This window comes from Mytilus edulis, unplaced genomic scaffold, assembly GCF_963676685.1.
Source record: "Mytilus edulis unplaced genomic scaffold, xbMytEdul2.2 SCAFFOLD_740, whole genome shotgun sequence".
Classification (NCBI taxonomy): Eukaryota; Metazoa; Mollusca; class Bivalvia; order Mytilida; family Mytilidae; genus Mytilus; species Mytilus edulis.
Genome location: NW_027268822.1, coordinates 6792 through 23268, shown reverse-complemented (window position 1 = coordinate 23268; position 16477 = coordinate 6792). Strand labels below are relative to the sequence as shown.

At 30.5% G+C, this 16477-nt stretch overlaps 1 protein-coding gene across 1 annotated transcript; it reads left to right on the top strand.

Annotated features, from left to right (window-relative positions):
• The first annotated feature begins 3734 nt into the window (after positions 1-3734).
• Positions 3735-15828, top strand: LOC139508702 (uncharacterized). Its single transcript, XM_071296007.1, has 2 exons — positions 3735-3916; positions 7267-15828. The coding sequence occupies exons 1-2, from the start codon at positions 3785-3787 to the stop codon at positions 8194-8196; spliced, it is 1062 nt and encodes a 353-aa protein (XP_071152108.1). The 5' UTR covers positions 3735-3784; the 3' UTR covers positions 8197-15828.
• The last annotated feature ends 649 nt before the right edge of the window (positions 15829-16477 follow it).

Below are 16477 nucleotides of genomic sequence, written 5' to 3'. Positions count from 1 at the left end.
CCTTTTTGTCTTTCCATTTGTCCATTTGTCTTTTTGTTTATTCATAACTTTGATTAACTTTTGGCAAATGCTCCATGTTGAAGGCATAATACTCTGACCTGTAATTGTTTACTTTTTACAAATTTTAAGTGAATTGATGGAGAGTTGTCTCATTGACACTCATACCACATCTTCTTATATTGATTATATGTGCATTGATAATCTTGAATTTTATATTGCATTTGTTTGTGTTTTATATTTTTGAAAAGTGTACAAATAAACACATTAGTGTACAGAAAGAATTTAAGTTGACTACAAAATAGTTTCCATAATGTTTGATTAAGGACAACTAAGTCAAAATCATACATCATGAAGGTCCTATATAATGTATACCTTGATTGACAGACAAGGATTAAGCTCCTAGGCATGGACAGTTAAAGAAATTCTGTAGAAATTGCATAAACAAGTAGACAAATTTACTTCCTTTTTTCTTAAACATGCCCCACTTATATAGTGATCCTAGCGACAATCATTAGGTGAATAGCATTATCAGGTGAATGAGACAACATTTTGCTATAGGCAGTTCATGTATAAGTGATCACCACTTCTTAATTAGTTCTTGATAGAGCAATCAGGTTATTTAAGGAATTTCTGGTAACAAAAATTAGCAGAAAGATTTTTAACGTTCAATTTTATACACTCATCATAATGAATCGGATATTTTGTTACGGTTTATTGTTTATTTTGTAATACTGAATTCCAAAATTAAAGTCACAACCCCTCATGGGAAATATTCTCCAAGGCTCTTGAAATGAGACCGGCCTTTAAAGAATGTTACACAGGGTTAAATATATTTGATAGCCATGACCTTCCCATTCAACTTAGGTCACTATTGTAACTGGAAAACATTAGAACAAACTGAACTCATCTTACAAAAAGACAAAAGACAAATCATACTGTGCCAAAATGTATTCATTGTGATAAATAAACAAGGAGTCACCAACCCCCAGGACTATCCACACTGATTTGTGTCCACACTTTTTCTACATATAAATATCCTATAGTTATGCATATTGCCTTAGTAACACTCCTTCAGTTCTAATCTGGTTACCTAAAAATTTCAATAGAGGAAAGGTTTTGCATTTTTGATTAAGTAAATTAAGTCATTATGAATATACATTACTTTTTACGAAAGATTAACTAAAAGTAATGAAATTTTGTTAACTTGGGTCTACCCCATATACATGAGGGGCCTGATGAGGGCAGGGTCTCATCACAATTCACAAGTTGATTTTTTTGTCAATCGCGACTCACAGAAAATAAATTTCCATGATCATGGATCACGAAAATATATAGAAAAAATTAATCTAAAAAAACGGATCAGGATAGCGAAAATGTGCCAATCACAAAGAACGAAAATAACCCATCAGGCCCCTCATACATCAATTGTTGTTTATAAAGATTTTTTTTTTTTTTTTTTTTTAAATATTCTGTAAAACTTGGTTGATTGATAATATGTTAGAATAACAGCTCCTTTGGAGATAAGAGTAAACATTACACAAATATACAGATATAACACAATGCATGGGCTCTTGGTATTGCAAAGTGAGTCTATGTTGATTTGACTATGACTATGATTTTTTTCAAAATGTTAGATTGACAAAAAATTGTTTAGAAGGTACTACAAGGATGAACAAATTGGAAAAAGATATTGTAATTTGAAGAGTTGATATCCTATATTTTCAACATATCCATCTAAATTGATGTGGCCTTCAGAGGTCAAATGAGCAATTGTTTGGGTAGACTATATGGTATTGGTTTTCTCATCGATGAAGGCATAACATTGCCTATAATTGCTTACATCCACTTCATTTGAAGTTTGGTGTATAGTTATCTCATAGGCAATCATACATCTCCTTATTTTGAATTTATTTTGAATAATTTCTTGTAAACTAAATAAAACAATAAATAATTTGCCAAAAAAGCTATAGCATAGGATTATTTATTATAACATGGTTCTTTACATTTAGAGCCGGTAAAGAATGTAGGATAAGTTATCACTCATTGTGCTCCATATGCAACACATATATATAAGGACAAGGACTGGTTTACATTTGGAGCAAGAATAGATTGTCAATATAGGATAAAATGTCAGTATAGGATAAAATGAGTCCATGTGAGTTGGTACATTAAACTACTACTCCTTCTGCTCCAAGCATGCAGCACATAGATTTAAAAGAGCATGGACTATTACATTTCGGGCAAGGATATATTAATTATCAATGTAGTTTTATTTTCCTGCCAACTGTGTCCTTTCAGCACATTTAAACTACCGCTCAATGGTTCTGTTTACTTCTTGATGTCTCCATTACACATTAACATATCATTCTCTTGCATGTAATATTAGTGGCAAGATATTAATCATTATCAGTGAATCAATGTGTGTGCAAACCATTTCAAATCTCTATATGTTCAATGGGAGACAACTCTTAATTTTTTTTAGCAATGAAATTGGTGGATAGATCATATGACATTTGTAAGATTAATAATTCAAGAAGGAATGAAAAATCTCTTATTTAATATTAATATTTGAAAATCTGGGCCAAATTATCATCAAACAAAATTGTTGAATGGGTCTTTTTCAGCAATTAATTATACTTGAAAAATTACACCTGATTTCTGAAATAATTGAGAATTAAAGTTTAAATTTATAATATAAATGAAAAAAAGCAGGGAGAACATTTTTTTTAACACTTAGAAAAACAAGGAAGAAATCAATTCTTCAATTCTAGTTTCTGCATTTAAATGAATAATGCTTATAATGCCTTGTCCTTAAGAATGAGTTAGACACAGGTTGTTTTTGTTGTAATTATTGACCAGCTGTGTAAATATAATTAGTCTTCTGTATTTGGATGAGGATGGATGCAATTATCAAATATTTTGGATATAAGTGTGTTGGTTACCTATTTAATCTGCATTTGACGAAAATCTTATTTTCCAACTTGAAATAATTAATTCTTAATTCATAAAAGTTATTCTTGCAGAATATAGGGGCCTCTGTGGCTAAGTGGTCCAATTAGTTTTACTCTAATCACTAGCTGTCAACACTGAGGTTGTGAGTTCAAACCCTGCCAGTGCAGATGCACTGGACTCCAATCTTAGTTAATTAGGATAATCAGTTTTCCTATCGAAGGTCAGTGGTTTTCTCTGGGCACTCTGGCTTCCTCCACCAATAAAAACTGGCTGCCCCAATATAGCCCAAAATGGCACTTAAAAGTTGCATTAAAACACCAATATTCAATCAACCATCAATCCTTACAGAATACATTTTGTAATTAGTTTTTTCTGGAAGCAATGACATATTCTAGGTATTTGATTCCAATACAGGAGTTAAGTTAATCTTTTAAAGGCACACTCACTAATATACTACTAAATGACAATAAATGACCATGGCTATCCATGGGGGCCACACACAGTCTGTGGATACCAAAAGACCTCATTGCTATTTAGTGAATCTTTGACACTTTTCCTTTGTGGCTTCAGGCATTTCCTATTGGGATTTCGTGAAAACATTTGTGAAGTTCAGAAATGGCTGGCAAATAGCATTGAAAAAATATATTTTCATGTAAATTTGATCTTTGAGAGTCTGGGACATGATCAATGGTGTTCAGACTTAGAAATCAGGAAACTTACCCCCCCCACCCCCCCCCTAGAACTAACTATTCAAAGTATGTATTTTTGCTATTTTTCAGGAGAGAAACCATACCGGTGTTCATTTGAAGGTTGTGACAGAGCCTTTGCTCAAATGGCTAATCTCCATCATCATATGAGAAACCATGACGAACATCTCAAAAAGTCTCAGACCAAACAATTCCAATGCATGATCTGTCATAGGGCATATACCAACGAAAGTAGTCTCAAATCTCATATGCTCAAGGTGAGTCTAACATGTCAAAAAAGGCCAATCATTGAATAACACAAGCACATAAAGATGTGGCGGTGCTAAACATTTATGTGAGTGTTCGACCCTCCCCTCTAGCCTGACTTGGGACAGGTGTGTAACAGCAACTCGTTAGATGCATACAAAGCAGGAAAAAATCAAACAAAATCACAGAACACCTAGTTCAAAGCCAAAAAAAATAATTTAAAAAAATCATGTATCACAATTGGGTAAAAGAAAAAGAAGATTTTATAAAGTCTATGCGAATCAAAAGAATATTTTAAGCTATTAACACTGTCTAAAAAAAAGTTGACAAAGTTTTTGATTTTTTCAACTATAGAATGTCATTATTTTGTTTGAAATATTTTGCATAGCTCAATTTTAGGGAAAATGTAGGCTTTTCGTGCTCCAAATTTTTTAGTTGCAGTAGAAAATATATCATTTACGATATTAATTGAAAATGGTCCATGATAAATATCAAATACTATGCAACAGACAGTTTGTATATTATGTTCAAGCTGAGAAAACAATTACAACCTATAGATAGGGAATACCATAACACATCATGTGCTTATACTGAGCCCATTAAAAATATTGAAAATTGCATATGATGATGGAAGTTTATAATGACCTTGACTGGCATAGGCATATTTTTTAATTTGCTGTGTTTGATGACAAGATATTATTTTGTGTTAGTGCAGATTTGTGAAGCATGATACAGGTTTCTTCAGCGGTCCTTCTTTTATTTGTAGAGGAGACTTTTCAATATAAATTATGATATTTTATTGATGCTTGCAAAAATTAAACGGTTAATCCAAAACTCTTTACTATGGTCTTTTTAGAAAACAAACAGATACAAAATTAATACATTGAGACTGAAATTAAGACTCAAAGATAATTTTCCATATGACCGACCTATTTTAAGTTGGGAGTTATTTCCCCTGACACAATGTTAGAGGTCAAACACATTTAATAAACATTTTTGGTATTAGGCAAATCAAATTAAAACATGAAAAGGACAATTAATCAAGACACTGAAAGAATCTGACTAGATTGTGGTGAGGTTTAAGCAAATGAGAAATGTTCATTAAATATATTATATATATAAAGAATAACTTTATGTATTGCAATAGGCCTACATGAAAAATTTATTTGATTTGTAAAGAAATTTGTGCACATTGACCTTACAGTGCTGCAACAGGAAACAATTCTCAATTTAGATTTATCAATAAAAAAATCTCTGTAAACAATTAGATCTGATATGAATACTCATATGATATAAATACACAAAGAGTAACACCAATAAACAGAATATGATGGAAGGGGAATAACTCTGAATAAAAAATAAGTCTTTTGACTTATAGTGCCTAACAAGATTTTGTGAGGTAGACGAAATTGACTTTAAAACGATCGTATTGACTTTTGATGTGCAGAAATAGGCAGATCGGACATATTTTGACTTTAGTTACTTACTTCTTAAGTTTGGGATTAATTGTAATCAACATATTCCAATGAGACTGAAAAATGCCTTTTTTTATTATGATAAATAATAATTTTACCTGCCGTAGTCGTGCGTAAAATATATTTCGGTATTTCTCTTACGAAAATGACTTGTTTAATGGAACAAAACGTATTATTTGTAAACTTTCTCTTTACTCTTCACAATAGGCTTTTAAAAAATAACCTTTCAACTGTATATTACGAAAATTTTGTGAAAATCGAATAAGTGGCAATTCTTACCTTTCATACCTTAACTTTCATTGATAAAACATAATATTGACTCATCCAGTGTCCAGTTTGAAGGTCATTTTAGTTACCGTACACATTCATGCACGTTCTAATTAATCAATTGTCATGTATGAAAAGCATAAACAAGTTTGAAGGTAAACAAATAACAACTTAATCCAATCAAATTGCCTACGATTCAATAACAATGACCAAGTCCACATCATAAAAATGTATAGGGGTAAACTGGGTAGGGAGAAAATGTCAGATATATTAAGTTCATTATTTTGCAATAACGAGTAAAAATTTGTTAACCAATAGATTTGTTATAATTTCATAAACATGTCGTTATGTATTGGTATAGTTTTTGGATCTTTCATTAGCGTATTTAAGGCTGTAGAAAGTTTGGCCTTCAAAAGTCAACATAATCATTGACTTTATAAAGAAAATTCGCCTTTTTAAAACATTGAATGTTTCACAAATAATACGCGACAACAAAGCAAAATCATTTCTTAAAACACTGCAAAAAAAAAAATTCTGATTGATGCAGTGGTATTGTCATAAATTGCACTGGAGTGAACAGTGGTACATCAAACGTCGAATTCCCTCACACAATGTTATCACACACTATAGCAGCCAATCTATAATTTTGTGATCATAATACTCATTATTTTATAGGATACATCGTTTTTAAAATACCAATAGCACAATGTATACTTATTCTAAATAGCTTCATTGACTTATGCTGAAACTTTCTTACATTCTTCAAAAGCTTGAAAACATTTCTAGAAACTAAATTCAAAACTTTCTCAGCACCAAGCTATTTTAGGATTTATGGTTCCAGTTTAGATTTAAGCAGTTGAATATATTAGAATAATTTGGTATTTATTTTTAAAAATTTGAGCCTCTGTAAGCATTTTATGACAAATAGTAAAGTTCAAAGAATTGTATAAACTTTTAATTCAACTTATTATATTTTTTCTACATTTTGTGATTTAGCAATATGTTCTGGTAGATTGAAAGATATTACAATTGATATTTCTTTTTATTTGTTAATTCTCATTCTAAGTTGCTTTATAAAACTACTCATTTGTGATTAGATTTTAAAAGTATTATCAAAAAAGAGGGAAGTAGATCTTTAACTCAACAATTTGAAAAAAAACAGTTCTACTTTTTAACATATTTAAATAATTGTATTAAACAACCATTCTTATTGATGTTCCTTCCATATCATTTTTAAAAATACAAATTTGTTAGATAAATATTTGTAGGGGCTCGATCTTGTCACATTTTGAGGTGATGCACAATTATAAAAATAAGAAGATGTAGTATAATTGCCAATGCGACAACTCTTCACATGAGACCAAATGACACAGAACTATCAAATATAAGTTGTATGGCCTTCAACAATGAATTAAACCCATACCGCATAGTCTCAGTAATATATAAGTCAGAGCGACAGTCTCACCATAATTGTAAAAACAGTGTGTTTTTTTTAAAGAAATAGTGGTATAAAGTGGGAAACAAAATTTACTGAATACTTTTTCTTATGGATGTATAATTAAATATGGTCTTGTTAAGAGAAAAATTCAGTGACTAAAATAAACTATCTTCTTTTACAGATGCATGTTCATCTAAAGTCAATAGATGGTGTTCCGTCAGATCTTATCAACCGAATTCACAAACCAAAGCCTACACGATTACCTAGCAATGGTATGTCTAGCACTATAGATCTTACGTCAGAAGAACGTGATGTGAACTCTGGTGATAGAATGGATGATAGAAGGGCAGACAACTTTAGATTTACCAATTCTCCGCCACTAGATAGGGCATTACAGCAAAGAAATGACGAAGTTGCCAGATTTGCTCATCTTGCTGTTGCAAAAAGATTTGATCAAACAAAAACCAATGAATTCAGATTTAACAACAAAGGCCCGGAAAGCATGGAAATAGATAATAGGGGAGATAATTATAGGTTTACTGACAAACGTTTAGATGAACGTGATGCACATAGAGCCGACAACTTCAGACAATCTGCCGATCGACTAGATACACAGAGAGCAGATTTTAGATTTCCAGATAAAAATGCAAACGACAGACTGCAGGATCAGCAGCCAGAGAATTATAGACTTTCCGAAGAAAATCTAATCGTTAGAGCAATGATGAGTCGTGATCAGCAGAATCTTGTGTCTAGTAATACATCTTCTCTGTCACCAGCAGACACACAGATCAGAGGTCAAGAGGTCAACAATAGGTCAAATGTCAACTTAGCAGATAATTCACGTAATAGAAATGGAAGATTGAGTTTTCCCCCTATGATGCCATTTGATTCCCCTAGGGTCGATTTTTTTCAACGACCTCCACCACTAGGGTCCCAGTCTCCAAGAGCCAACAGCTTTATCAATGATATTCAACAATTCAACAAACTTAATGGTCATGGTAGCCTACCTAGCAACCACACCAGTCAAAGATCTACATTTGATCACATGCCACAAGCAACCAATCATATCAGTTCTTCATCATCATCTTTTGTCAGCCAGCAACCCATGTAAAAAAGAGATTTACCGAACTATTTCAAACTATTTGTATAACTTTTTATGGAATTTTAAAAGTAACTAAGTTACAACACCAGCATTGATGTTTTATGAACTATAATATAATGCTATTTTTTACTTAGCGATGTTAATTGTTAAGGATGTACTTAAGTGAGATATTGGAATTTGTGTCAGATGTTCCTACTCCTTGGTGTTTTTCCATACGATACAAGGTAAAATTTGCCCCATAACACCTATTTATCTTTTAATATAAGACTTAATAGCTCATAAAAGGTCATTTGACAAAATTTAAGCAGATTCTTGATTTTTTTTCTTTTGATTTGAGATCAAAATAAGACCAATGCAAATATAAGGTAAAAGTCTGAGTCAGCCTTAAGTTTTCCCCCCATATTTTAAAAATGAAATATCTCGAAAAGGAACTCCATGACCTATCAATGTTTTTAGCTTATTTTTATCCTTAACTTATACTATTCCAGCTTATAGTATCAATTTTAAATTCTTGATTTATTTAAAATCATGTAAGATCACCTAAGTACATCCTTAAGATGTAGGTATTTTATCTATTTTTATGTTTATATTAAAAAATATCTTAACGTAGTCATGTCAACACAAACAACATGAAAAATACTTATTACTTATTTGTTACTAGAAACCATTCAGAAAAGAAGATCTAGTTTAACAGTGTCGAGTTGTAATGTCGGATAAAAACCATGCCGACTAAATAAATCTGATTAATTATAAATATTAAAACCACCTTTTCGATCTCTAACACAAATACTTCCTGTTAACCTATACTTTGAATTTTTCAATATGTTGAAACAACTAAAAAAATGTGATCACACTTTTCCCAAAAAATACTTGTAAGAACTTCATATTTGTTCAACAGCTGATGAGTTCTAATATGTATTCACCGATCTTTCCAATGCTTTGAATTAGAAGGTATGTCTAGCTATATGGTTATGTTTGGAACCATGTGAGTACTTGGACAATACTTATATGATCATGACCATATATAAAAATTTCTAAACATGAAATCTTTTCTCATTTAATCAAATGATAATCATTAATGTAAATGAGTAATGAAATAAAGTGGAATACATGTATGGTCCAAAAACTCATATGGTTCAGAACAGTTACAAAGAAAGGTCAATAAAAAAATTGAGAACGTCTTTTTTTAATGGTAAGTTGTTGTTTATGTATAGTTTTTGTTGTTCAAACAAAATACAATTGCAGTTCAATGAAATTGCTCAATTTAAATGTTTTGTTTAAAAACTAAAATTTTAATCTTGTTATAATCTTCAATGGTAGAAGGATTAAACTATTAAATTATCTGTACATATGTCACATGACTAAGTTATCTGTACATATGTCACATGACGACTGTGGAAAGCAGCATGTTTTAATTATGTTCACAACGTTTTATGTAATTATGCAGTAGCTTAAATTTATTAATTATATTTTCTTGTCAGTATATGCATGAAATATTTCCTGCTAGATGTTAAGAAAAGAACAATCAATCATTGAGTTATGATGCAAATCGAAAACTGTAGATTGTATTTTAATACTATTTTTTGGTCCCTCATATCAATTAGAAAAATTGGCAGCATCAACTTATTAAAGTTTTAAGTTAATCAGAGGCAGATTAAGGAGTGGTGGGGTAAGCCCCTTCTGTGGGAAAAAAATAATTGAATATTTTAGGGAATTACTGAAACAGCCCTCTCCAAGGCAGTCTGTGTTGAGTGCCCTTTTGAAAATTTCTGGATCTGCCACTGGTAATTAGATTTTTGTTTTTCAAATGGTGATAAAAAAAGAATTTAAATAACAAATAATTTCAGCACCTACAAGATCTCTTTGATGTAAATATAAAAGGTCTAAGCAACATGGCTCCATAGTCATAGATAGGATTTTGTAACATAAAAGACAATTTTTTTTAAAATAATTCCACATCAATTTATAAGGAAATAGCAAAAATGAAAATAAATGCGATAATCAGAATGTATAACTAAAATTTAATCCTTTTACATCCATGCACTATGTTTACAACTTATTGTTTTTCCTAACTTTACTAGATGTATATTCAATATCATCTTTACTGCAATGCTTTTGTTTATTGACTGGTGGTTAAGTTTGATTGTTAAATTATATGTAACTATTTTTAGCTCACATGGTCCAAAGGGTCTGTTTGGACTATTGCTGTTACATGGTTAAAGATGTGTTTACTCTTCTGTAACTGTGCCAGTTTCTACTCAACGTTTAGGAAAGTACTATAATTGGTCCTTTTCCACAATAAAGCCTAATGGACCAAATATTGATAAATGTTCTTCCCTTGAAAGTTATCATAGAATTCATATAATCACTGATTAGGATGATTGCCTTTGTTATTACAATAGAGTTTTGATATGTAACGCCCTAAAAGGATTTTTTTCTGAAATCAAAGAGCTGTTGTCTCCAAACAGTTGTAACATTAATTTTTCGACTTATTCCCCTTTTAGGTATTGATTCAGACGTATTATCTTTCACAACTGAGTGATTTAACAGTTTTAAGTTCCATTTCGATTAAGAGATAAGATCAAGAAAATCAATTTAATGTATCCAAACAAAATGGTGTTTTGGACTGAAAATATATTTACCAGATAGGAATAAGTCTGCAGTGGCTTTTCAGGTTTGATTGCATTTTGTGAATATTTTTATTTGTGTAAGTGCATGTGTGCTTAGTTTTATCAACGTATTTTGGGGAAAAGTTTATGTATGAATATTTCTCATATGATTTGCATAATTATAAGAATCTCTTACTATATAATGATTGGTTAGAAAACCTTGTCATGAAGTGATTTTTTTTGCAGGTTTTTATTTTTATAGAACTTGCTTGTCAGACTAAGTTCATTACCAATATATTCAAAATGGCTAATTACCTGCAATGATTACATAATCATACTTGGGATATTCAGAGGTATATATATATAATATATATATAAAAGAATGATAAGGATCACTACACATTGTTTATTTATGGGTGAATTGGTCCAGTTTACACACCAATGAACTTAAACTACAGAACAAAATTTGTTTTATCCTGTTGTTATATATTATGTTTTAAAAACAAATGAGATATGCCTGATCAGATTAAACACCATAAAATAGGAATGAGTAACTAGCCAGTAAAGTTAATTAGTAAAAACTTTTTCTCTCCATCATTTTAATGAGATGCAATTTATTATCTCCCTTAGATGTTGGATAGATTATAAAATGGGAAAAATTTCCCAATCTAAAACAAAAATGAAAGTTACTTTAGAATACTTTATGGTCAGAGCATATGTTTGCGTACATTATATGAACTCGTACTTATGCTTTTATAATGGATATTGTGACGTCACAAAGCATTCTTAATAGCACGAAAACCCATGAGACAAGGGTAAGGATTGAACAAATGAAATAATTTGCAGACATCATAAAAGTATACAAAAACATAATGTTCTGTATGACTGCCACTAGTAATATGTTTAAATATATATATATACACTTTTTTTTAAACAGTCCCCATAAAAATTTAATAAAATGGATGAAACAGCTGGTTTTCAAGTTCATTTAAGTATAAGTTGAACAAACAAATGGTGCAGAAAAAAAAATATAAGAATGTTTTTTGCCATGAATACAAAATTGCATGCTATAGCACTTATTTAAGGACTTTCAGTGCAGTGTACAAATATTATTGTTTTGCTGGCTTTACAAAACTTAAAAAACAATTTGAATAGAATTAAAGATATTTGTACTAGAAGATTATATTTTACATGCTTTGTTAGAATTTTAAACTTTTCCTATTTTTATATTGAACGGATCTATAGATATAGCGATCTCTTTTAAAGTAGCAGCATATAATGATGTTGATTGTCTTTCTAATTTTTTTAAACATTCTAATTCTTTTACATACATTAGCATGGTTTAGAAGATAAATTTACTCATATATTTTTTGTTTTAATATTTTATTTCCTTATAAAGGAGTATTTTGCATATGCACATGTTCGTATGTGATTTGTATATATTATTGTTACCTAGCTTGGACAAAATTACGGAAAGTAGCAAATTTGTTGCAGTCAAAAATTGATTGTATATTTGTATATCCCCCCTTTTTGTAAATATATTGTAAAAGTCCATTGTAAATCCTTTATCTGATAAAGGTACATGTTTGTTCTTAAAAGAAAACACTGTGTTATTGTCTTTGTTAATAGTATATGTATTGATGTTAAACATCTTAAGGTTATTATTATTGAAAATGATTTCTTTTGTCGTTATATATTCTATTTATAGTTCATCTATTTAGAAGTTTTTAAACTTTTGGTTGTTATATTGTATACAATGTAGTTGCTATTTATGTTTGTTATAAATTTTGTATTTCTATATATATATTATTGGATCCGATGTTGATAGATGGTTTTAGAAGCTCATTTTGATGAAGTTAAACTAGAAAATGAGTTAAAAAATGATTTATGTACATACTTGTATGTATATACCATTTATATATTAGATCCTTAACAGTATATTACTTTTGAAATTGGCTGATTGCTTGAAACTTGTAATGAGTTTTTAGACGAATAGTGAGACAGGTCAATTACAGTGAACAAAAAATCTTATAGAAAAATCACAAACATTAAGTCATGGACAGAGGCAGATTTAGAGGGTTTTTCAGGCATCGGCCCACCCTTTTCTGAAAAAAAATGGATGATTATATAAGAAATCTCTGATGCATTAATGGAGCAGCCCCCTTTTAGGCAGTATGTGGGCTCCCCTTATGAAAATTTCTAGATCCGCCCCCTGATGGAAACTACAATATAATAAGAATGAAGTTATTGAAAAAAAATAACAGATCTGCTAAAAATTTGTAGTCATCCATTTGTTGTATTATACGAAAAAAACAAATATTTATATGAAGAAAGTCTATTGATCTAAGTAATCTGATGATGTCAAAGATTTTATAAGATTTTTTTATACTACAGGCATGTTGTTGTCTTTCTTAGTCTGATTTCAAAAGTAATATATATTTGTATGAAAGAATGGCAAAACTATGAATAGATTGTTTTTGTACAGTAATTTATTTGTTTATCTATAGTGCTGAAAATTATCTTCAAAAGGTAAATGTAACCTGCTTTTACTGTATATAATGGTGTAAATGTATAGCTACAGTAAAATCTCATATACAGTCTTATTGTGTTCTTGTACAAATGAGGGGGCCTATGAAAGGACCTAGTATTGGGTTGGAGCTGATTTTGATCCGTCACACGCAAATGTTTAGTTTGAAATTATTTATGATATCCAAATATTAATCTACAACTTTGTTTCAAAGAGAGCTAAATTTCGAAGGAGTTCATGGATTAGGTTTTTAAAAAAACAACATATTTTTAGCTTTGATTTATTTGTGCTTTGGTTCTTGTACTCCCAGATGTTATAATATTTTTTACATTTATATAGGTCTGGGTTAAACTTCTCTTTGAAAATCATACACATAAATTGCGTTTTCCCTTGATAAGATTATAGTTCATAAAAATTAGTTTTGTTTCAATTGCAAAGCTAAATTGGCTGTAGCCATCAGAAATACAGAACACCATATATAAATTGATATATATGAGGGTAGTAATGGGGTACCTTCATGACAAATAACGGTAAAAATTCTTGCAAAATGACGTTAACGGTAATTTTTGGTGCATGAGGATAAAATTAAAATGTATACTTTCTTTTAGACGTTAAACAAATTGACTGATTTTGACAAATCACGTTAATTTTTTTCCAAAAATGACGGTAACGATAGTTATTTGAGACCTCAGGTCAATCACGTTAAAAATATTTTGACGAATCACAGTAAAATTTTAACCAATTTGACGCTAAGGGTAGCTGGAAATGATCGTTTGACGCCTGACAGTAAAGGGCATTACTGTAACCCTCATATATGTGATATGCATTTAACAATATCACAGCTATACATAATAAATACATTATTATCATTGAAAAAGTCTATTAGACATATTTTGGATGTTCATTTCACGTTTCTATTATAAACCCACTGATTCTTAGCCCCATTACTTTCTTTAAATATGTTAAATTTGAAGCATTCATAGCTAATTTGTCTTATGTTTAAGAAAGCCACAGTAATTTCTTATGAAAACCCTACCTTAAATAATTGTGGTTTTCTGAGATTAACCAATATTTCTTAGACATTGATTTTTAATACCGGTGATGTCGCTTAAAAAGTTTTGACTTTATATCTGGATTTTACTGTACTGTTGGAAGTGCTTCATAGTGTCACAATAGTTTATATTTTTATATGTACTGGAAATCAAGCTACTGTGGATTCATTATTATTCGTTGGATACCAATTTTTCGTTTGTTTTGTGGGCAGAGGTGACCCACCAAGAATTCAAATGTTCAACAAACAATTTTGAGTGATTTCCATATGTAAACAGAGATTGGCAAAATCACGAAATCAAAAATCCACATGAATGATAGTTTTCCTCAATCCTCGAAAGTTGGTACCCACGAAAATAAATGAATCCACAAGTACCTTGTGGGTCTCATTGGCGGTCTAAGCGTGACGCAGGATTGCCGATTTTTGTAAGCGTGACACGTGAAAGTCAAATTATTGTGTCGTGAAAACAGGAAATTAGGTCAGCGGGACCAGGGAAATGACAAAAAAATGAGAATTGCTTAGGTACATAGTGTAAGCGGGATACGGGAATCTGACAAAACAGTAAGCGGGATCCAGGATCGAAACCCCCCAATGAGACCCCCTACCTTGTTTAAATTTACAAGTAAATAAAACCCAACATTTTAATAAAGATAAATTAGTTGTATGTTTAATTACATTGGATATGTTGAAAATTTTACACAAATTATTCCTAAAATTTATGCATGACTTAATATTACATACAAAATGACACTCAGAAGCCAAAGTAGAAAAAAACAAATATCCCTTTTGGAGATTTAATTTAAATAAAGTGTCTTGTAATGTTAACAAAATTAAAGAGAAAAAAGTATTAGAAATTGTAAGATTAATATTTGATGCATATAAATCTGTTATTGGTATTTACAACTCCAAGGAAAAGTATCATATTCATATTGTGATTTCTTAAATAAAAAGTATTTAATTTTTCTCTCTTCTTGTTCATCAATCATTATAGTTGTCTTTTTAATTTGAGAATTTTATTAAATTAAGAAGAAAGGGAAATATTATAACCTATAATGAGAGAGTTGTTTCGTTGGCAATCATACCACATCATCTTATTTTACACTGAAGGCAGTTGTACTGCTTTTTTTCTCAAGTAATTTTATTATTTATTTATTTTTTTAACAGATTGTAACCTAAAAAAAATAATTTCATGTTATTTGACAATAAAAATTGTTTCTTTTGTAAATAACACTATATTTCATTGTTAAAACTTTATCTATAGAGTGTATGAATTTTTGTGAAAAAAAGTCCAGGTTCTTGGTAAACAAGTGACTCTTTTATTAATGGAGATTATTTGAAAAAAACTTCTCAATGAAATAATTATTTCTGTTTGTTATGTTACTATGGTTATTGATTGTTTGTGTTAATGTTTGCTTGTCTGAATGTAAGAAAATAATATTACGATCTATTTCAGCTCATAGTTCTTGAGTTATTCTTAAAAAGATATACAATGTAAATTGTAAAATCACAGGACACCTACAAACAAAAGTATAACAAAAATACCCCACTCCAGGTCAAAACAAAATCACAAGCTATCAACCAATGGAATGAGAGCTATCAACCAATGAAGAGAGCTATCAACCAATGGAATGAGTGATAAACAACCAATGGAATGAGAGCTATCAACCAATGGAATGAGTGGCAAACAACCAATGGAATGAGAGATATCAACCAATGGAATGAGTGACAAACAACCAATGGAATGAGAGATATCAACCAATGAATGAGTGACAAACAACCAATGGAATGAGAGCTATCAACCAATGGAATGAGAGCTATCAACCAATGGAATGAGAGCTATCAACCAATGGAATGAGAGCTATCAACCAATGGAATGAGAGCTATCAACCAATGGAATGAGAGCAAACAACCAATGGAATGAGAGATATCAACCAATGGAATGAGAGCTATCAACCAATGGAATGAGAGCTATCAACCAATGAAATGAGAGCTATCAACCAATGGAATGAGTGACAAACAACCTACATATTCCCTGACTTTAATAGTACAGGCATTTTCCAAAGAAAATGGGTGAAAATGATGAAAACCTAGTTAGCTAGCTTA